A 23,402-nucleotide genomic window follows, 5' to 3' on the forward strand; every position below is an offset into this window, starting at 1 on the left:
CTTCATGGGTACTTTCCCACGCTGTTGTTTTTTAATGGAGCACTGTGTATCTTCTTTAAAACATTAGCTGGAGCATGTTGCAGCCAACTGTGACACAAAGGCATACATGTATCAAAACAATACAGAGTCTTTTTTTTACAAGTTCTTTTTAATTTCTGCTCAATAAGTGGAATATTTTGGTTGCTAAGCAGGACTGAATCAATTTTGTTACATTTCATTATATTTACAGTATATGCAATGCTTCAAATTACAGAGGAGCATAGAAACATAGAATCATAGGGCTGGAAAGGTCCTTGGAAGCTTTCTATTCCAACTCTCCGCCCAAGGCAGGAGTCCTTTATACCATCCTGGGCAAATCAAGGTCCAATCTTTACTTGGAAACCTCCAGCGATGGAGCATTGAAAACTCTGGGAGGCAAACAGTTCCACGTATTAATTGTTCTCACTGTCAGGAAATTTCTCCTAAATTCTAGGTTGCTTATTTATTTATTTATTTAGTCAAGCGATTATAAGATAACAGGTATAAGTATAAACATAGTTATGAATTCATGAAATGGATACATATAAGAAAAATAAAAAGAAACAATAGGACAGGGATGGTAGGCACGTTGGTGCGCTTATGCATGCCCCTTACAGACCTCTTAGTTTCCATCCTTTGCTTCTTGTCCTGCCTTCGGGTGCTTTGTGGCAACCCCTCAAATATTGGAACACTGCTATTATGTTTCCTCTAGTCCTTCTTTTCATTAGACTAAACATGCCAAATTCCTGCAACTGTTCTTTATATGATTTAGCCTCCAGCCCCCTAATCATCTTTGCTGTTCTTTGCACTATTTTCAGAGTCTCAACATCTTTTTAATATTGTGGTGGACTGCTGCCTGGTCGGACTGGTTCAGGCGAACCTAGTAGTTATGGACACTGGCTGGGCCTGCCCACCTGCCCCTGTGCTATCCTTTCCATATATAACTAACTTTCAGGCTTGTTCCCCACGCTGCCCAGCTGAGTTCCATGCTGGTATTCACAGGAGCTGCCCGAGTTGATTAGCTGCCTGTTTGAAGCTGCGTTTCAGCCTCAAAGAGGCGCATGTGAGTGAAGCAAGTGTGCGCACCGCCAGCCGCTCACAATCGGCGAACCAGTTTTATCGTAAGTGCAGCCCACCTCTGCAGAACTGGATGCAATGTTCCAAGTGTGGTCTCATTAAGGCATTATAAAGCGGTACTAATTCTTCATGTGATTTTGATTCTATTCCTATTAATGCAGTCTTAGATTGCATGGGCTTATTTGGCAGCTGTAACAGACTGTAACAGACGTAAGACTGTGAAAATCCTTAAATGTATGACTTGAGACAAGCAGCCATAATCTTAGTGGAATTAAGGTGAAATAGATGATATAGATGAAATCAACTTTAATTTTTTTCTAGGGCACAGATGTCAAATTCTACCCCTAAAGTCCAGAAATAATTATATTCCATACTTAATTTGAAGGATGTATTCTTCCATGTTCTTTCACTGTTGATCTTTCCAGCAAAACTAGTTTTGCTTTATAAAGAGCAGTTCAACTGCTCTATAAAAATTGTGGGGATTTGGTACATGAGTGTGACATCATCAAAGGCTCCTCACAAGCCAATCAGAATAAACCACTGATGACAAATCTCACACAAATTTCATTAATATGGCAGCAGGCTAGATGCTGCTTCTCTGCAGTATGAGTAAAGATTTAACAACTAGCCTATGTGACAACAGAGATCAAGGTATCATCTCCCATTCTTGCCTGTCTCAGAAAAAGTGTCTCTGATGCCATACCTAAGAATAAAGCCATCAAGAAGAGTAATCCAAGCAGCACTCTGGAATGGAAGTAAGTGATCAGAAAGAAAGGCCATCCACCTTAGTTAGAGGTTTGATACTGTGCAGTGAATTTCTTTCTTTCTTTTAATATGCTCCTTCATTATCCCTGGAGACAGTTAACCATAGTAAGAATTGACCATAGTAAGAATTTTACTGAGAACTAAATTCTAATATTGATTTTTTTTAAAATTTGCTTAAAGGCTAACTGAGATTTTCCTTAATATTAGCTTAGTTTGTCTTATTTATGTTCCACATGTGCTTTTTGATCTACATTTTCAGCTCCTTGTGTATATACAGTATTTTCCCTTTCATATGTATACAAGATGTATCCTAAGAATCTGATAGCACTAGAAAACTATTTGGTCCGGTATCTTGTTTCCTATAATCAGAAATTTTGGAAACAGGACACACAATTATGGAACTGACAAAATATACCTCCAGATGAAAATGTGTGAATCAGTCTAAGAACTTGCTCCAGCTGTATTTGATCTCCCAACTAAGGAAGGGCAGTGCCTTAATGATCCAGTCAAGTAACAAATATTGCAGTGAAAATCTATATTTCTTATTTAGAGAAAGCTGAGCTCCAGAGGCATATCAGGTTCAGAGATATAGAAGCATAACTGGAGTGTTCTAGACCCTGTCCGGACCTTTCAACAATCTAATCATCCAGGTATTCCCACCCACCCATAAAAATACATCAACACTAGATATAATAATAAAGAATCTTCATTTAATTTCCTTAACTTGCAATCTTTTTGGGAAAAATGGGATGGGGTGGGGTGGGAATTTGAGGACTCTATATAATTCGCTTTAAAGAAAAATATTGCAAGTAGTCCCTTGGCTTACAACAGTTCATTTAGTGACTGTTCAAAGTTACAATAGCACTGAAAAAAAGAGACTTCAGATCAATTTTCACAGTTAGGACTATTGCAACATCTCCATGGTCATGTGATCAAAATTCAGACGCCTCGCAACTGGATCGTATTTAATGACTGTTGCAGTGTCCCAGGGTCTCCTTTTGCAACCTTCTGACAAGCAAAGTCAATGGGGAAGCCAGAATCACTTAACTGTATTACTAACTTAACAACTGCAGTGATTCACTTAACAACTTTGGCAAGGAAGTTGTAAAATGAGGCAATACTCATTTAACCATTGTCTCACTTAGCAACAGAGATTTGGGGCTCAATTATGGTTATAGGTCAAGGACTCTCTGTATTGATTCAAGTCAATATCCAAACTAGATCTTCAAGTCAATGAACTGTTTTACTTTGAGTGGGTTCACATATTGTACTAAACCACAATTTAGATCTAATTTATCAAATAAACCACGGTTGACTGGACTGAGATGGCATACTAAGACCGAATCAAACAAATCATATTATGGCTTAACATATCATGTGACCCAGCCTTCTATTATAATTTATATCTCTTCCCAGATAGCAGCATGTTTATTGAGATAATCTCTCTCAGTAAAGTATAATTCCAGTCAAGCTGGTGTACTCTGTTTCCAGCCTTACCTCAAGGGGTTGATACCATTCCTCCACGTATTCTTACTTTTTCACCTGGTTCAGTCTTTTTATCTTTTTTTTTCATGCATAATCTCTTATATTTCATACCTTCGCTTGCTAATATGACCCACTATCTCAAAACCCTAAAAAGATGATATCAGTTAAGAGACATAGTTTCATCCATATTACTGCATTTACTTCCAAAATAAAATACTGTATTACATAATATTTTTTTAAAAATAAATTATGGTGAAACTCTCCCAGAACTGGTTTCATGGTAAGAAATCTTTCCTGATTCAGGATTAGCCTATATTAAATGAAAACATCTTTGGTTTATGATAGGACAAAGCCAACATTACTATACCAGTTTAATCTGCTCCCACTGCAACATCCGAATCAAGGTACATTTACATGATTAAATTATTATTGGTTAATGAGAATTCTGTTTTTTGTTCTCCTTGCAGATCAAAATGCAATAGGTTTACAACAGTAAGAAAAAAAAATCTACTAGAATAATTTAGAAGAATAAATTATTTGTTGCCAAGCCTTCAAATATGCTCATATCCAGTTGGGCCTTGTATCCAGTTGGACTTTCTCCAAGCTTTCTGCCATCTTTGAGCTAGCCATCAATATAGTAATTTCATCACTACCATTGTCAAAATCAACAGCTTCTTAGGGTTTTAATCAGAAGGCAAAGCGGCTCTAATGTTGTTTCAACCACTGGGGACATTTTTCCAAAGGTCAGTATGGCTTTGACAAAATTATCTCCAGGGTGACTTAAAACTCCCAAGAATCAGCAGGGTAATTATTTTATTCAGTCCTTTGTCCTCACAGAACGCTGAATTTCAATAAAACTATATTTTACCTGATACTGGCATGACCTTAATCACAGAAATATAGAAAAGGCCTCCACATCTAGGTTATTTATTTAAGTTGTATGATCTGCTAGAATTAGTGGAGCCAAATATCCATTGGAACAGATTTCTCCATGCTGGGGAGTAATGAAATGCTAAGTAACTCCAGGCAAGTTGTAATCATCCATCTTCCAAAATCAGAAATCAGGAGAATTTCCCTGCAACATCCCAGAATTTCCATATTTCTTCTCTGTCACAAACACTCGTTTCCATAAGCAAACATTTCAAACTAGAAATCTGTGAAATAGAACCTCTAGTTCGAGTTCTTAAATCATATTGGACCCCCGCACCCATCGCTGCACAAAGAGCATGGCTTGGTCAAGATAGTAGATATTTTTCTCATCTTCTCCGATATACTCCATAACATCAGATTTACATGTTTATCCAAGATTAGGTTTTGAATGGTTGCTCTTTGCTCAGTTGACACAGGAGTATCTTTAATCAATGTCGACTATCATTGAGGCAACTCAAATTTTGTCTGCTTGTTTTCCTGTATGCTATAATAGGCTGTTGCCCTGACAGTAGCTGCTTTTGCTCCAGTGGTGGGATTCAAATTTTTGTACTACTGGTTCTGTGGGCGTGGTGTGGCTTAGTGGGCATGGCTTGGTGGGCATGGCAGGGAATGGGTATGAAAAATGCCCATTCTCATCCCACTCCAGGGGAAGGGTACTGCAAAATCTCCATTCCCTCCACACCCCACTAACCTGCTTTCCAGCTCCGTTCTCCTGTGCAGGGCAACCAAAGAAGAACCAGCCAATCATCTGGGGCTCGGGAGGCAGAGAATAGATGGGGGTGGGGCCAGTCAGAGCTGGTATTTGCTAGTTCTCCAAACTACTCAAAATTTCTGCTACCGGTTCTCCAAAATTGTTCAGACCGTGCTGAATACCACCTCTGTTTTGCTCCCTATTATTCTAATTGTTATATTCTGTTGCTATTTCTCTGTTCCTTTTTCAAATATATATTTTAAGGCACTAAGCAGTAATTTTCTAAATTGTACAGGTACACATCCATAATACAAATAAAATATACATCTGCTATCTATCTGGAGGGCAAATTTCGGTACAATTTTACATTTAATGTAGTTGATGCACTGGCATATTTACAAGAAGCAGTGTGCTATAGTAGCAGATGGGGTCTTCTATTAGACATAATTGGTTCAAAAGTGCAGTTAACTTGACCAAATCTTTCCCTTCATTCAGTCTGTAAAACTGAAAACGAATGTATAGAATGCAGAACATGTGTTACTAGTAAACACTAATAAATTTGGGTATGTCAACCTAGATAGAATTTCACAGCTCTGGAGAAACACTGTTTGCTTTAGTAAAGTAGCAAAACCCAGGGTCTTTCTGAATGATTCCCATTTTCTCTCCCTGCCACACAGGTCAAACATCGATGCCAGATGATTTACTACTCAGAAGCCCAGAAAAATGAACGTGAGCTGTTACTGTGCACCACCTTTAACACCGCCCTTTTCAGATACCTCTTCCCATTTCTCCCACGGGATCCACAATTTATCTCCTCCTGACCTTAGTAGAGGATTGCCTTGCAATTATAGAGTCCACTCAGTAAGATCTCACCAAAGGCTGCCTTGTCCTTGCAATCAGAGTTACATGCGGTGTCTCCTAGAGAACCAGAACTTTTCCACCAGTGATGAGAACTTATGCCCACATCGCATGAACAAAAACTCTCCAGTCTGCTGCCAAGAAAACCAAAACACTGTCAGCCTTGAATCATGTGTCCATTCTCACCCTTTGTGGCTCTCAGCTCAAACAGAAGCAAGTAGGACCAAGCCTTTGCTAGGTAGCTGGGCTGTACTTTCCAAAGCTCCTGTGCAGGAGGCAATTGATCTATCTGAGCACCAACTGATGCCTGAGAACTGCATTGTTTACTCCCTCAACGCAAAGGATTTAGACTCTGCAGGGCAGTGCAGACATTGTGTTCCTTCTGTACCAAAACATTATGCTATCTATTCATCATCCATTTCCTCCAGTTATTTGCAAAATGAAAGTGGTCACCGATTCTCTAACAACATACCCCCCGTGCTTGTTGCTCTATATCCCAGGGAACAGGGTTTGCCACCTTATGTAGAACAACTAGCCCAAATCGATCGAACGCCCATACCTTCTCTGGCAGAGAGTTATCTGGCCTTCTCTGACTAATAGACCATATGCCAAGAATATCAAAACTTTTGCTTGAGCTAAAAAGTCTGCAAATTCACCCAATCACTTGCTTTGTTTCATTTCACTCTTCTCCCCTTGCTATGGAAGCTTGGCTTTCTTCATCCTGCTGCTTTGGACTGGCTGATCTGAGTGCTTAAGCATCATGGTGGAGATGGATTTGAACAAAAGAGAAGCGCTATGGCATACAATGCTGCTTCTTGAATTAAGGTTGGTGTGTGGGGTGAATGCAAAAGTTGTCCCTTATGCTATTTATCAGCTTTATTCCTGGATCCAGTAATTCTATAGTCTAGATAGCAATAGCCCTTAGACTTATATACCGCTTCAGAACTTCACAGCCCTCTTTAAGTGGTTTACAAAGTCAGCTTATTGCCCCCAACAATCTGGGTCCTCATTTTACCCACCTTGGAAAGATGGAAGGCTGAGTCAACCTTGAGCCTGGTGGGATTCAAACTGCCAAACTGCCGTTCAGTCGGCTGTCAGCATAGTCTGCAATACTGCATTCTAACCACTGCGCCATCACAGGCCTTGGGTATGTAATCCTAATTTGGCAACCACAACTGGGGCTCATAACTTGGTCATTAAACAAATGGTCACTAAGAGTAGCCATGACTGTGCTTATGATCTGCTGTTTTGCTTTGCAGACTTCTGAAGGTTGTGAATAGAAGGATTGGTCACAAAGGTACTTTTTCATCTTTGAAAAGTTGCATTGTAACTTTGGTCATTAAAGGGGGAAGTTGCTAAATAAGGACTATCTATACTCTTGAATAACTGCAAATAAATTTGTTCAAGTCTTTACAACTAACCAACCCTCATCTAACTTTCAGCAAACTGAGGTGCAGTATTTTGCTTTGTTCTTTTTTACTTTATCATATAAGCATCATTTAATCGTATATGCATGAATACTTCGAAAGGCTTTCTGATTAAAATTTGCCTTTTGATGAAAAGAATGTTAGTATTCAGGAGGGCCTTAAGGTTTCTGCCATTGGTCATACTATGCAATTTAATAGCACCCCTTTTGCTTGACAAATGGAAATTCAAACCATTCTCATGACATATCTATACTGCTCCTCACAATTCCTCAGCTGAAAACAAGAAATTGCAGTGACCACTTTTCTGGCAGGCTCATCTACAAGTTCTTGGTTCTCACATATAGGTTACCTCTAGGCCTTCAAGACAGCACCTTTCTTTTGCAATGGTTTTCTAAAATTGCAGATATTTGCTAGGAATTATGTTGCAATGAATTGTGTGTATTTGAGATATGTCATGTTGCCCGTTCATTAATTTGCTTATATACTGAAGTTAGATGCAGTGTTTTAATAGTAGACTCTCACACCTAAATTTTAGACTTAGTTACCCCATTGTATGTACCATGTTCCTAAGCGGTCTTTGTGCCTAGGCAAATACTTATTTGTTTGCTTGCTTTGCAATCCCTTTTACTAGCAGACATCCGATGCCTAACGTCACAAGAGTTCCAGAGAAATATATACTGCTCTAGAAGTACAATTGTTTAATTCAACAGAGCTTGTGAATGTAATGCTCCACTTTCTTTTCCAAACAACCTTATCCACAACCAAGGAATTAGATTTCCAGAGACTGGAGTGACAGTCTCATGACTATAGGAGGGAATACGTGACAGTGGCCAAATATCAATTAAACCAGTTTGATGTAGTGGATATGGCATCAGGCTAGAAACCAGGAGTATGTGAATTCTAGTCCTGCCTTAGGCACAATGCCAACTAGATCTTGGACGAGTCAATTTCTCTCAGCTCTAGGAAGGAGGAAGCAACCACTTTTAAAAAACCTTGCCAAGAATACTGCAGGGGTTTGTCCAGGCAGTCTCTGAAAATCAGACACAAGGAATGGAAGGGGAGACCAATTAAAAGTCTGTTAGTGCCAGGAATTTTCAATACATGCTCGAAGGTGCTACCTACCCCTATCTAAATGCATCAAAGTCAACCTCCAACCATGAACTCGTGTGTTGGATCTGGTTGCTATTTTTACTTTTTCTCTGTGAATTAGTACAAGTTTGGCCATGAGCTCCAAAATAACACTTCTTCATATGCCCTAAGAATCGGAATACCTAAAAAAAATGTGTGTTTGCATGCTTTCCAGTGAACTTAAAAGTATTCAGTAAGTGCCCTTTACAAATACAGCCATTATGAGGAAGGCCTTGGTGGTAGCACTGACTGGAATCCTGACTGTGCAACTGCTGCTTAAGTGGGTTAGATTTTACCCCTGAACGGAACACTTTTTGACCTATATGGTCTCACTAAATGCTTTTGTACTTTGATTTTTTTTTTACTATTCTGATTTATCGTGTTTTAATTTTCCCCACAATTCTATTTTTTTTATTACTGGTATTCAGTCCTGAGAATTAGTTGAATGTTAGGATATAGATTTTTAAAAAGGTAATTGCATAATTCAATTCAGCTATGTCAAATGAAGTAAAAAAAAAAGATTGGGTCTCTATGAAGCTATCTTACACAAAATTGGTTGGGCTGCATGCCATGCTGAAATCCTTTTATGCAAGGATAATTAAGTGGGATGCTTCCTGTACCAAAGTGATCTCGGTCTGCTTATATGCCCATTTTAAAGATCCCTTTAGAATTCTGCATAATTTTCTGATTTATCACATGGGGGAGTTTTCTGAGTTTCTCCTCTTTGGAATTAGACTTGTAAGAACAGAATTGGTAAAAAGAGATGGTTTCCCAAAACAAGGATTTTAAGTTCATGACTTATTGGGACAAAATTTAAGTACAAAACATGACCCAACATTTTATGTAGAGAATATTTTATTAGTTTCTGTAATCAAACCCATGTAAATAAGACCTTACATATTTAATACAGTGCGTTACCCCTGTACAAATGAAAAAAAAAGTTTAAACTTTTCTAGACCAATATGGCTGTTAATTTCTGTACAATGCCAAATCACAGTACAAGTGGATATCTTTCCCCAAAGCTGACATCACAGCTAAATTTCCAAAAAAATGCAAATTATAATATTTATATAAAAAAGATAACCAACAGCATTTCACTAGGCATCAATAGCAGCAACAGACTTTTCCAGATTTTGCCATCATCTGAACAAAATTATACACATTACACTGTTTTTGATTCATTCTTTGTTCCAGAAAGGGGTTGGGAAAATTGTCAGAGAAAATAGTTTGGTATGATGTGCCATGTGGTGCCCTCCAAGTGACTTGAAAAGTCTGAATAACTTCATTTTACAGCTCTGCTATAGCACAGTCACAACTACATATTGTAAGCAGGAATGAGATATTTTACATTCACAGAAGTTATCATACAGTACTTTTCCTACAGCTATACTATTAAAGGATACAATTAAGAAGGCATTATTTGACTTGATTCTATTTTCCAGCACAATGAGCAGAAAGTGTGATGCAGCTCTGATATAAATATCTGTTTTTGTGGCCCAAAATCAAATGCTTGCTGCTTTATACTCATAAATTGAGAAGCATTTCAAGGCCAAAGGCTTTCTTCTCAAGCACTATTTCATTGTAGCTCAATGTAACTGGCAATATAAAAGGGAGACTCCCAAAACTGCCCTTCTGATATTATATTAACACGAGAAGCAATTAATATTTTTTTTCAGTTAAATTCAGCACCATAATCAAACTGTAGTAGCAGCCACCTCCTGCCTTTCTTGGAAATCTGACATCAAACATTTACAAAACGAAATAATGTGTAATGGGAAGTAGGGAAAAGTGGGGGGTGATTAAGCTGCTCTTTATGACTTTATTCATGGTCATAAATTCTCCTGCTCCATTCTGAAAGAACATCGTATTTGAACATGAGCCACCCAAAATCAAACCCAGTGTTCTATCCCAGCATGGTCTTCTCCGATCTGCTCTTCTTCTCTAAACAAATCAGCAGCAAAAAGTAGAATATTTACCTTTGGCTAATAAAATGCCTCAGGAGCATTATTTAGTTTTGCACCACTGAAAAAGCAGACAGGTGCTTCAATTCTGATTGATCATATTCATTCATGCAATGGCATACAAAATGTCCCATAGAAAAGTCCCCCGATTCCAGATCTTTAGCACTCATAGATGATCACATCTGTTTCTGTTTTTGCTACTCATAGCTTTGAACAGGTATGCTTTGCCCTCTCTGGGCTAAAGGTTTGTTTGGCTGTCATTTCACTCTTCATATTTGTATATAGACACATCATTTTATGATTTTGTTTCTTCTGTCTTGATGGCCTGAGGTTTGATTGGACCAGTTCTAATAGGCTTGGGTGCTGTTGTAGCATTCTGTTTCTCTTCCACTTTGTCTTGACAGATTCCAGAAGTGGAGTCTGTCACTGCCTCTGGAGCTTTATTCCCACTGTCACCCACTTTCTGTATTTTGCCTCCAGGTGGCTTGCTCTGCTGCTGCTCAGAGAAAAATCTCTGTGTTGACTGAATGACTTCTGCTCTCTGTTTTGCCTTAATAAAAAAGGATTGTGACATTAAACAAAACAGTCCAAAACAACCATAGATATTTATTCTGCTCATTAAGGTTGCTTTTTTTTTAAAACAACAACAACAACAACCCACTAATACTTTTCAAAACTGGAATCTAGTATCATCTTTTGGGAATTTCTTTTATATGCTTATGATAGTTGCCTTTCATTCTATGGCCTTCAACTCCTATTGATATTTCTCACCAGCACTGTTTCCCTTATATCGAAATTCTACTAATACAAGAATTCTACTAATACAAGAATTAGGAGGTTCAGTGATAATTTTGAGTACTGTTATCACAAATAGTAATTTAAATTGCCAGATAAGATATATAATATTAAATGGTTTTCATACAATATGAAAATAGCCATTTTACTGCACAAAGTGACTAGATATTTATCACAGACACTAAGTTAAGACTTTCTTCAAATGTTTCCCCCCTTGGATACTATAAATTCATCAATATAAGGACAGTAAGACTACTAAAAGAGACATCTATTCATGAACCAAGCTCTGAAATAAGTATTTAAAGTTTTATTTGTCTGGAATTATTTGGTACAAAAGGCACAGAAAGTATACTTAACAGCTCTTTTGTGGTCTCAGAATAGATGGGGCAAAGAAATAGCTTACAGCTTGTGTGTGTAGTGTTAAGGGACACAACGGGGCCATAATATGCCTCTAACTTTTTATACCCAAAACCCCTCCCAAAAAGGGCCCTTTCGCAAACTTGCCTGGTACAAAATGTGTATCCTTTTTCTTGTGTAGCCAACTAGCACATTTATGATACTAGTTCTAAGTAACTGTATTTATTCCAGTTTTAGTAATCTAACATTCATTTAGCAATAGCAATAGCACTTGGACTTATATACCGCTTCACTGTGCTTTACAGCCCTCTTTAAGCGGTTTGCAGAGTCAGCATATTGCCCCCAACAAGGCTGACTCATCCTTGAGCTGGTGAGAATTGAACTGCTGAACTGCAGGCAGCCGGCAGGCAGCAAAAATAGCCTGCAGTACTGCATTCTAACTACTGCGCCACCAAACCCCTTTGTTCTTTTTACTAACAATACACAATTCTATGCTTTTCCCTGGGAACCAATGCTGTTTTGAAAACAGAATAGCACATACATAATACAATCAAAAGTTACTTAAGATTAATTTATAAACTGAAAACCCACCAACTGGGGCTTGGATAAAACAGGGTAACATGAAGATTTTTTGTGTTGATAAATTAAGTGGTCTCACTTTTCTCAGATTAACACTTTCTTTCATGAATGAAAATAATGGAAAAGATTAAGCAAGTGATGCCATCACTTTCAACCACATAAGTTCACTGATTTTAGATTCTTTCTGCTTTTATGACATCCCCACATGGACTTTGCAAAACAGCTCAATTTTAAGGGAAAAGGGTTTCATTGAAGAGAGTCTCCAAGTGCTACCAATTTTATGGAGTGAAATGCAGCTATGGGTGGTTTTGCTTGAGTTTTAGACTTGAAGAAAGAAAAACACAGAGAATGAATACAATTGACCAGATCTTAGACTGCATTACAAATAAGTAGGTGAACTTAATCTATTGCTGGAAGTTTAGTGAAGGGTTCTGCTATTTCTATTTGGCCACTTCAGAGGGAAATCTGCATCTTAAACAAAGAATAGTATCTTGCCTTGCAAGTTGTTAAGACTGTACTGTGGTTAACACAGCATGGCCATCCAAAAATACTAACCTTTATGTCTTGTTCAGCCTTCATCGCAGCCTGGGCCTGATTGCCTCTGACTCCAGAGAATGATCCACAAGGACCCCTCGCCATATGTGGCAAACGAGGGTGGCTCAAAAGACCTGTGGTCATCTGAGGTGGCATCTGACTAGCCAGTGCCACTGGCGGCCTCTGAACAGGTGCTGGGAAGGTGTTAGTATGTGGGGCTCTTACCAATGGAGGGACCAGGTTAGGCTGAGAGAGGATCTAAGTGGGGGAAAAAAACAACAACAACAAAGAGAGACATTTAGCTGTTAGCAAACTGCCAACCTGATCATATGGTGGCTTTTCTGCAGGAAGCATGCCTCTGTTATTTAACAGTGCCAAGTAGTGGGTTCACTTTTTCTGTTAAGGTTGGCTGTGTTTGGGAAATTCAACATGGGAAAATCTTAAGGATAACGTGCTTAAAAACTGTAGTAGCACGTCAGGGACCAAGAGGGGAGAACAGAAGGTCATCCTCAAATATATCAGGATGCAGGAACTGTTAGAATGTAGATTAATGCCTCTACGCAATATCCAGCAGCTGCAAATTTCATATGCAATACCCAAGGCAGTCTCAAGTCAAAAGTATACACCTCATCTCTCCCTATCAGAAGCTTTGCAGCATTTGCATTCTTTTAAAGAGGGATTGGTGTGGGGTTTTTTTTCCTGCCAACTATAGCTATTTTAGAAATTTACTTCACAGCTGCATTTCATGAAACCGACTAAGGGCTAAACAATCACTATGAGTTTCTGTACAATCTGAGTGAAATGTTGGAGGTTATGCAAAGAGACCTTTGCCCTCTGATAATTCCTATTCTTTCTGCACAGGAGACATTCTAAATACGTTGTGCTGTAAACAGTTGCATGAAACCCTTCTCTGACAGGCTATTTTATCCTTCTCCCTTCAAATGATTAACCTTGGATTATAATGAGAGCCATGTGGGGAAGTCTGTGGTCATCCGTTTGCAGTCCAATTTCTCAATTTCACAAGCATAGATTTAACTGAAAACAAAATACTTTCCTCCTGATACTAAAACACTCACATTGATTGTAATTTGGAAAGCATACTGAATAAAGTATCTGAGTTATTTCAGGATCCAGGAAGTCTTAATTTAAAATTCATTAGTTTAATCAAGCTAATGAATATCCCATCCCACTGCAGAAAACCAGCTGCTGCCCACCTGTGGTGCAAACTGAGGAGGAAATGGTTGAGTCATTCTCACAGCTGCTGATTGGAATTGTTTCTGGTAAATAATGGTGTTCATTTTATTGGTCTGACTGTTTGGACTTGTAGAGACGGCCCTTGAAGACAAAATACATTAAGTTGGTTAATACATCAATTCTTGTAATCTTTATATTTTTACCTTATCCGGAGGAAAAATATGCATTAAGTAAATGATAGTTTCAGATTATGCAACAGAATGTGCATTAACAGTATAATCTACATCACCATGAGTTTCATATTCAATTGCATTTAATACTTTTAGCCACATAATGAGAATAATAAAGTTTTGGTAATTCTTTTGGATTCCATTGAATATAAATGTGTAACTACTGCATGTTTTCAAACTAAAAGTTGTGTTTCTTTGTGTTAGTCTATTGATGCTCACTAGAAGCAGAGTACTTGATGTTCATTGTACTTCTGAGTGACACAAGTGGGTTTTTGAACAATTAAGTTACTGACTTTAGATCTAAAAAATCTTGGTTTCTGGATTTCCATAAAGGAAGTCAATCCAGACAAGCTAAGGTAAGTAATATACTCTGCAACCAACCCATATTTTTGAAAAGTCCTCCAATACAATGAAAGATCTTGAGAGTATATTACTATACTCTTCTAATTTTTTCTTGGCAATCTGTATGAGATGGGTAGCTTAAATAGCTTCATAAGATACCACAACTGCTTATAACATTAATGACTAGTATTTAGGATGCTTGTTATATTAAAATATAAAGAACTCTTAATCCGATCACTACATATATTCGACACAAGGTTTTATTCTAACTAATATATAAAATCTATTAATCTCTACACTATATATCACCCTAATCCTACTCCAACCCTTCCGTTACTTACTCAGGTAACAATGGCCAGAATCTAATGAATTGTAAATGCAATGAAAACTTTCCTAAAAGCCCCACTAGATAGCTGTTTTTGTAAATTAAAATTTGTATCAAAAAGCAGTTTGCAATGTGGCATGAAAGAATTATTCCACAAGGGTAATCTTCTCATAGAGATATAAGAACATCTTTGGAAGTCAGTTTCCCACTTCTTGCACTTCCTTTATCTGCTTTCTGTTTTTCAGGAAAGCAATACATTTCAAAAATGTTGGCAAGATACTTGTTGGTTTTCAAAAGTAGTGGCCTTTCTATTTTCACTTGTTTATAGACTCCTGTAAAAATTAGAGCGTAGCATAACACAAGGGCTAACAAAATTGTCCAGATCAACTTAGTCAATAAAATTCCTAAATAAGAGATGTTTCAGTAATTGTTTCATCTATGTAATATTTGGAATTCAACCAAAAATATTATGATTATAGGTAGTCCCCATCTTACGACAACTGAGCCCAGAATTTTGTTACTAAGCAAATCATCTGTTAAGTGAATATTGCCCCATTTTACGACCTTTCTTATCACAATTGTTGAATGAATCACTGCAGTTATTAAGTTAGTAACACGGTTGTTAAGTGAATATGGCTTTCCCACTGACTTTGTTAGAAGGTTGCAAAAAATGATTGCATGACCCTGGCACCCTGCAACCTTTGTAAATATGAGCCAGTTGCCAAGCATTGAAATTTTGATTACGTGACTCTGGGGGATGCCACAACAGACATAAGTGAAAAACACATCATAAATCACTGTTTTCATTGCTGTTGTAACTTTGAATGGTCACTAAATGAATTGTTGTAAGTCGAGGTCTACCTGTATATAGACACAGCAGATAGTCAGCTTTATAACTGACTATGAAAAGCCATGGTTAGTACTAGGATGAGAGACTACCAATACATTCCAGAAGGCAATGGCAAGCCAATTCTGCCATATAGCCAAGAAAGTAACCTGACCGTTACCATGCTATTATCATCAGTCAAATTTTAATCAAGGGAGACTTAGCTATATAAAATATAAGTGACAGGCTAATTCAACCTTGAGCCTGATGAGGTTTGAACTGCCAAAATTATAGGCAGCTGTAGTCAGCAAAAGTAGTCTGCAGTGGTATTTTAACCAATGCACCACTGTGGCTCATATAACTGGTAATATAACAGTAAACTGGACATTAATCAAACACTGTTTTATTTTCTGCAAAATAATATTGTCTTTTCAAACATATGTCCCTTTTCAATTGACAAATACAGTGTTTCCCCCAAAATCAGCCTAGGCTGATTTTTTTTTTAGTGTTACCCCAAAAACCAAGCCGGGGGGGTGGGAGTGGGGAGATGGGCATAACAAGCACAAGAAGCGGCAAGCATGTGGGGGGCCGACGGTGTCTGGCATCAGCCACAGCCCGCTGGCCCCTTGGTGTAGTGCAAATACTGATAAGTCTGAACATGGAAGTAGAGGCGGCGGGGGCAGGGGGGAAGAATACAAGTGATCCAGATATGCTGTGCGGCTGCCTAACTCACGGGAGGCTCGTGTGGTGTCACCAGCAGCAGGTGGAAGCAGAGGCATGGGGCAGGCAGGCGATCCTGATGCCTTGTGTGGCACACCCGCAGGCAAGCCAAGGGACGGTGGGATGGAGTGGGTGATGTGTTGGGATCACCTCTGCCTCTGCTTGGCACTGCTGTGCACTTTTTGCCCAGAGGGAGACGAACCTTTGAGAGGTTCAAAGACCTCGCTCTGTTTCAAATTGTTCCCTTTGCAAGCAGATGAAGCTTTTGAGTTTCTGTCATTTCTCTGCCCTGACAAAAAGTTGGCCTATGGGGTGCTTGGGAATGGAGCAAATTGGGCAGCTACCACTGGCTCCACCCACTCCGTCCCACTGTCCGCTTGTCCGCGGTCTCAATCGGGGCCAAGCTCTTGGCACACCCCGATCTCCACTCCTCTGGCCACGAGGGCTAAGAGCCTTCACAAAGCCAGCAGCAGCATGGGCAACCACTTGGCAGACAGCATGGTGCCTGCCACGTCATGCCGAGAGTTTGGCCTGTTGCAGCTGCAGGCAACCAGACAGTGGACAAAAAGGGCGGGGCCAGCAGAAGCTGCGATCTCACTCCCATCGGCCCCTGCGCTCGCTGCCTCCTGCAAAAAAAAAAAAGACCTTCCCGAAAATAAGCCTGAGTGCTTATTTTCAAGCGCAAAAGAAAATAAGATAGGGTCAATCTTGATGAATCGGTCCAAACCCACCCGAGTATGCTTTCCATGCTGCCAACCCAATGTTTCTGAAGTGCACACAAGCAGGTAACAGTCACAGTCCTGCCATTTTCCCCTGCAATTGAAATTTGGTGGCAGGCTATGCTTGAACACAAAAGCAGGACTGAACTGAAGACTGAGACTGAAACCTATTTATTGTTTTATCTGAGCTTGTTATAAAGGCATTCAGATTACGGCCATCAATCTCGTACCAATAAATTCCACAGGCCAAACATGAGCACCATGAAAAATATATTCTGTCTGTTCTAAATCTCCTTCCACTTTATTGATGTCTCATGATCCTAATACCACACACCTTGATCATATTTATGTTCTACACCAGATGCCATTTTTTAAGCCTCAAAAATCCTGTTCTTTCTCTTAACACAGACCTCCAATAATTTTGGTTGCCCTCTTCAGCAACTTTTCAGTTCTACTTTATTTTTCTTCAAATGTGGCAATCAGAAATTCATTCAGTATTTAACTGAAACTTACCATAGATGTTTGTAATGGCATTAGAATGCTTGACAGCTTTATTTTCAATACTCCTCCTAATGCTCTCTAGCACAGCACTGGCCCTTTTTCTGCAAGTACTGTATACTTGGGTTGACATCTTCACTGAGCTTTCCCATGAGTGTCAGATTCCACCAGTGCAAATGGAACTGAACTTGCCATTTGGCTAACCAAAGAGACCCTTTTAGAGCTCTTTACTCTCACTTTGTTTTCTACCACATTAAGTCAAGAAAATTTCTGAACAATTTAAAAAGCACAAGTACCAACATAGATCCTTGCGAGACACCACTCATTTCCTTCCACTTAGAGCACTGCTTACTTATTCCAACTATTTACTTTTAAAAAAATGCAATCCACAAAATAATAGATCATCTTATCTCATGCCCACTAAGTATATTCAGGAGCTTTTGAAGAAAAATGTCAGATTTTTTAAAAAATGATGGAATATACAAACTTGACAGCATTACTTTGATTAATGTGCCTATTTACATTCCTAAAATGCCTAGAAAGTTGGTGAGGAAAAATTTGGCATTGTGATTTTTGCTGCAATATTGTCCCTTTTTCATTACCACTCATATCTATCTGCACACAACGGATGTTAGGATGACTGCCCTATAATTTCCTATGACTCTTTAAAAAATGATATCATATTGACTATCTTCCAGTTCTGTTTACTAAGGTCAATGTGAAGGACAAGTTTCATAGTTCTGCTAGAAGTTTCGTATTCTCTCCTTTGAGTTCCTTAAGTATTCCTGGGTTGATGCCCTCAGGCCCAATGATGTGTGGTTGCATCTCAATATGCCCTAACATACCTCTATTACCTCAGTTTGCCTCTCTGAAAAAGTCAATCCAGGGTCCCATGTCTCACTTTTAATCTTAGTAGTAAAGACAATAGGTAAAAAAACCCCAAGCTTAATTTGGTTTCTTTGCACCCCATATGCTATTTTTATTCCTCTATCAGTACACTTGCTTTCCTGCCCAGTTCTCTGCTTAGAATTCTGGGTTTAAAGAAATTCTTATGGTTTTTCTTAAAAGCTTTTTGTCTTCTGTTTCTGAAATTCTTTTTTGGCCTTGTGCTAGCTAGGATTTTTGGAAGTAGTAGTTCTTTCTATCCATGGAGGACATGGGGAAAGTTATGTTAAAAATAAAGTCAAATATTTCTTTGAATTATCAACCTTATTCATCCAGAATTCTTGCATTCTATTTCTGTTCTCAAAATGGCATTGCTATATTAAAGTTTAATTCAATACTAAATTTCCCCTCTTTTCTCTCCATCACAATCTGTAAAGTTGACTTGTTTGAAAATACTTGTTTACCGGAAAGGGCTAGAAGTTGGGGTGGTGCTTCGTCCAGAAACTGGAGGTGTGCCTGGCTTATCAATGCCACTTCCAAAAGCCTTCAAATCCATTTCTGACATCTGAAGACAAACAGCAAGGTTATTTACAGTACAAAATAAAATACTGATAGGTTTATCAGGTCATACTCATTTAACTAGAGGAAGTTTTTAAGTCCTTTACTAAAATGGCAATAAAAATTGATGTACATCCTTACGTAACAAAGTACTGAACAAAGTAGTTAATGATTGACTTACATAGAATCTTTATATTTTAGACAGGCAGAGTTAAGTTTTTAGGAAGGGACAGGGGGTGGGAATAGCCACCATTGAAACAGTCTCTGGGAATTAAAGTATAATATATTACCTACTTATTCAAATTAATTTAATCATTGTTAGTGTTCACTATCTACCATCATTGTAGTTCCCAAACCATGTGCTATGGTTCCCTGAATGTTGCAGCAAGCTGCAGGGATATTTTACTACATAATGGAATTGTGAGTTTGCTGCAGCACCCTAGTGTGGAGTTTGAGAACTGCTAGAGTGCTGAGAAACTATAAAAGTTTGGGAACCTCTGTGCTATCGTATAGCAAGATTACCACAAACATCCTTACCTTTCCCGTTATAATGCTGTGCTGAGTGCCAGCTGGAATTAGTCCTCTGAAAGGCTGACCCACTTGTGTTGGCCGACTCAGGCTTTGAGCCTGAGGTTGTGGTGGAGTATGCTGTAAAGGAGGTTGAAGGGATTGTGGAAGAGCAATTAAAGGCTGGCCTGCTGATCCAAAGTTGGGCAAAGAAAGTTGTGATCCTGGTATAGGTACTGTCATCTGGAATAAAATGGCAATGTGTTAGACAAACCTTATTATCTGCATTAAAATAAAACTGTCGTGTTTGAACATGACAAAAAAATATACACACATATATAGTACTGTTAATATATCCTGTCACTATTTTTTTTATGAATCAGGGAAGAAAAAAGTGTTCCGATTTTTATCCTTTAAAGTTGCAGAGAAAACTTTGAAATTAAATGGGCAGTAACAATTTTTCAGACAACAATGTGGATCATGTTCATTACAAATGAAATTGTTCCATACTTCCCAACATTATACTTAATCCATTCTGTTTGTGAATCCTATAAACAGACAGGTTTTGGAAATAGAATGTCAGTATATTCGTTGCAAATGTGCTTTGGAAATTCTGAACTTTGCGAACCAGGCAATCTTATTTACTACTGATGAAGGAGAATATTTGGAGCTGAGGGTTGAAATGGGAGTTCCTTGGTGTTCTCTGAGCTTGGTGGTTTTCTTGCAGACATTTCATTACCCAAACTAGTCATTAAATAGAGCAAATATGGAAGTCTTATTGGGGGATACTACATCATTGTCCATCAATCACTCCATGTCAAAGACACCCAGTAAAAGGCATCCAAAAAAGAATTGTGCCTGCATGTTCAGGTAAGAGAGAAAATTCTTCAACCCTATGAACAGTTTGAGCCAGCATTGTGAAAGGTGCTCAGAAGTCAGTGCATCATTTATATCAGTTCCATGTTATAATCTTGTTGCAATATTTTGAATTAAAGGAAATTTACAAGGTTGGTCCATATTTAATATAAAAAGAATGCAATGTTTATTGCATTAAAGTGACTGACTCCATCATGAGTTGGATACATGATTGTGGCCAAGCTTTTTCCATTGAGGACAGCTTCCTAGTGGCATACCAGCCTGAGTTAATGATGTGTCATTGAAATTGTATGTGCTACAAATGAGATTGGACTTAATTTCATACTGCAAACTTAATTCTGATGGGGAGGTAGACCCTTTCGAGAGGGAAATCCGCTTCTTATCTAAGGCTTATATTAGAAATTGGTTCAGGATTTTCATTACTTTGTTTGAATTAGATGAAAATGGGGGAAAAAATGTCACGTTACTCTCAATTCGTGTTAAATAGTATAGGAGACAAAACTGAACCCCATGCCTTACTGTATCCCAATAGCACTTCCATCTAATCCATTCTAGTATGATTGGAATGATTAAAGAGATAATACTAATTTTTGACTATTGCTCCAGGACACTATGATTGTTGATATTGTGTAAGATGACCAGGAGGATTTTCAGGATGCCAAAGAGAGGACTAGGTTTCCCCTTTCCTAGGCCAGTGGCTGAATCAAAGTAGTTCTCATTCACTTATTTGGATTTTAATCATTCAAACATATAAAAATACTTAAATACTATCAAACTTAATATGGGCTCGGAATTATTTTAAATTTGAAAAGTTTGGAAGTTGTAAAGCACTATAGCAACACAAGAGCGGCAAAATGCTTTTCTTCTGCATCATCTCACTTGTATTATGCTAGCATTACTAATACATTCTCAGTAGCTACTTTCTGTCTAGTTAATGACAGCTGCTTTTAGCAGAAGATACGGTGGTTGTCTTGTGCGTCTTTCATGAAAACAACTAAAGGCTACGGTGATGATAATAAAAGACCAAGGACTAATAGAAACCTTTTCATCTGAGACTCTGAGCACCATTATCTCAATAGGCTGAAAATGTTACTAGGAAATGATCTGACCATAAAAACAGTATTAAAAACCTGGTCATACGTTCCTTATGCATCACTGAGAAAACAAGATTTAGATTATGATCCACTCTCTACTGAGTTTTCAATACATTAGGATATCTGTTGATGTATAGCAACAATTAAAATATAAGATATCCCAGAAAAGACAAAATTGGGGAAGATGTTGAAGACTTTTTAAAAAGAACAAGACCCTCTACATCTTCACTCTATGATCACTGTAAGGGTAAACAAAGTGAACATGCTTCATATTAAACAAACTTCTGACAAGAGAATATTTTAATAATAGAGGGACACCACTCCAAAAAAAAAAAAAGTTTGTGTGCAAAAGCAATCTGTTAAAAATGATATTATTAAAAAGTGATCTTCCATGTTAAGTAATTGTTTTAGATTTCTGCTATATAGAGTGCTATCTACTTTGCACAAAATAGAATATTCTCTTGTCATTGAACTATAGTATTACATATAGCACACAAATATGGATAGTTAAAAAAATTGGAAGCAATTTACCATGCCATAGTTTACCTGCTGGAGAGTACTGGGAGACTGAGCAGTATTATAGAAGTTTGTCTGCCCTGGTTGCTGAACCTGTCCAGAATACAAATTTGAGGCCTGGGTAAGAGTAGCTCTCGCCTGAAAAGAAAGAGGTCAACATTTTTTTGGGTGACTAAGTAAAGTTATTTTAAATTGAAAAAGCAGAACAAATATGAGTATTTTATTTTGTTGGTAATAATTCTGCTTACTGTAATATTTTACTATTTGGAAAAGTAGCTATTATAAACCAAATATACCTTTTATGTATAAGCTTCCAGCTGAATCAGAAAAAAAGCATTAAACATACCTTGGCTTTCATATATTGCTTGTAAAACTTGCCTAAAACTAAGATATCTTGCTCTATTAACTCTTTATTGTAAAGTTTCAGTAAGCACTGAAAGATGTGGTTGAAATCTAAAAACTATATCAACCAAGTTACTAGGATTATTTCCACATTGATAGGGTAACAGTGAAGAATTGCCTTCAAAGTTCCCAGTGGGATTGCTATGGCAGAGAGGGTGGTGGTGGTGGTGGTGGTGGGTTGTCAGCTTATTCTCAGTATAAGTACAATGATCCAACAATCGTAATCCAAAAAAACTGTAGACCTCGACAAGAGACGCCTATGGAGATTCTCAGTCATGCAGGTCATGGTTGTCCCTAAGGTGCTTTTTGAAGAGGCAACTGGACTTTCTGGTTTTTCTTTGAAGATGTTTCACTTCTCATCCAAGAAGCTGAAGAAAACATTTTCTTTGAAGACGTTTCGCTTCTCATCCATGAAGCTGAAGAAGCTTCTTGGATGAGAAATGAAATGTCTTCAAAGAAAAGCCAGAAAGCCCAGTTGCCTCTTGAAAAAGCACCTTTGGGACTCTCCAAGAGATCACAGGCAGGGTAATCAAAATAATGAGCAGTCCTTAAGTTATATGAGAATGTCAGATGCCTGATCCTTATCTTTTCACTGTTTTGCTAAAATTTATAATACTTTGCTTACAGGGTGCTGCTGACTACCATAAACAAAAGAGCATGGGTGGAAAAAGCATAGGTAAAAGTAGATAATATATATTTAAAGGGCATATCAACTTAATATGAGATACAGCATATATGCAAAAAGAAAAAATGTGGAAAAATATATCAGTATCGAACCTGGCACATTATAAAGAGAAGGTTATTCCAAAGAATTACTGTTATTTTGGAGACGGCCAATTTCTTTGTCTGCCAAGCAGCAAAGGCAAAGGCAACAACATCCATGCTAAATATATTACGTGCTTATGGAAAGTGGATGTAACCAAAGACATTATTTTAGACAAGCTGTTCTCAGGTTGTATAGGACTTCGTAAAAACAACATCCTGAACCTGGCTGGTAATAGATCAGCAGTCAATGCAGATCTTTCAGCACAGGTATAAAGTGAACACAGAGCCATATTCCAGTCGGTAGCCTAGCCTTTGCATTTCACGTTAGCTGTAGCTTCTT

The 23,402-nt window shown here is 38.1% G+C and overlaps 2 protein-coding genes across 6 annotated transcripts in view; one reads left to right on the plus strand and one right to left on the minus strand.

Annotated features, from left to right (window-relative positions):
• Nucleotides 1-5,649: 5,649 nt before the first annotated feature.
• LOC148126238 (uncharacterized) lies at nt 5,650-7,184 on the plus strand. The gene has a single exon (XM_087930505.1). It carries the CDS (start codon nt 5,690-5,692, stop codon nt 6,419-6,421), a length of 732 nt encoding a protein of 243 aa, XP_087786631.1. The 5' UTR covers nt 5,650-5,689; the 3' UTR covers nt 6,422-7,184.
• A 2,032-nt stretch (nt 7,185-9,216) lies between these two features.
• The window catches only part of PRRC2C (proline rich coiled-coil 2C), a 79,361-nt gene continuing 65,175 nt past the window's right edge, over nt 9,217-23,402 (minus strand). For 2 of the 5 annotated variants that reach the window (XM_087930506.1, XM_026703391.2), the window contains exons 30-35: nt 21,911-22,033; nt 19,440-19,652; nt 18,809-18,909; nt 13,820-13,940; nt 12,627-12,863; nt 9,217-10,890 (exon numbers count right to left, since the gene is read on the minus strand). In XM_087930506.1, the coding sequence (XP_087786632.1) occupies nt 10,636-10,890; nt 12,627-12,863; nt 13,820-13,940; nt 18,809-18,909; nt 19,440-19,652; nt 21,911-22,033 (1,050 nt within the window). In that variant the 3' untranslated portion in view covers nt 9,217-10,635. The remainder of the gene's footprint in view (nt 10,891-12,626; nt 12,864-13,819; nt 13,941-18,808; nt 18,910-19,439; nt 19,653-21,910; nt 22,034-23,402) is intronic. The other 3 variants (XM_026703392.2, XM_026703394.2, XM_026703393.2) reach the window with 3 other exon arrangements.

The sequence above is a fragment of the Pseudonaja textilis genome, chromosome 3, assembly GCF_049901715.1.
Source record: "Pseudonaja textilis isolate UNSWEBS1 chromosome 3, rPseTex1.2, whole genome shotgun sequence".
Taxonomy (NCBI): Eukaryota; Metazoa; Chordata; class Lepidosauria; order Squamata; family Elapidae; genus Pseudonaja; species Pseudonaja textilis.

Bases quoted from the DNA above. Each gene is read 5' to 3' on its own strand.
- LOC148126238 (XM_087930505.1), top strand. From the start codon at position 5,690: ATGAACGTGAGCTGTTACTGTGCACCACCTTTAACACCGCCCTTTTCA.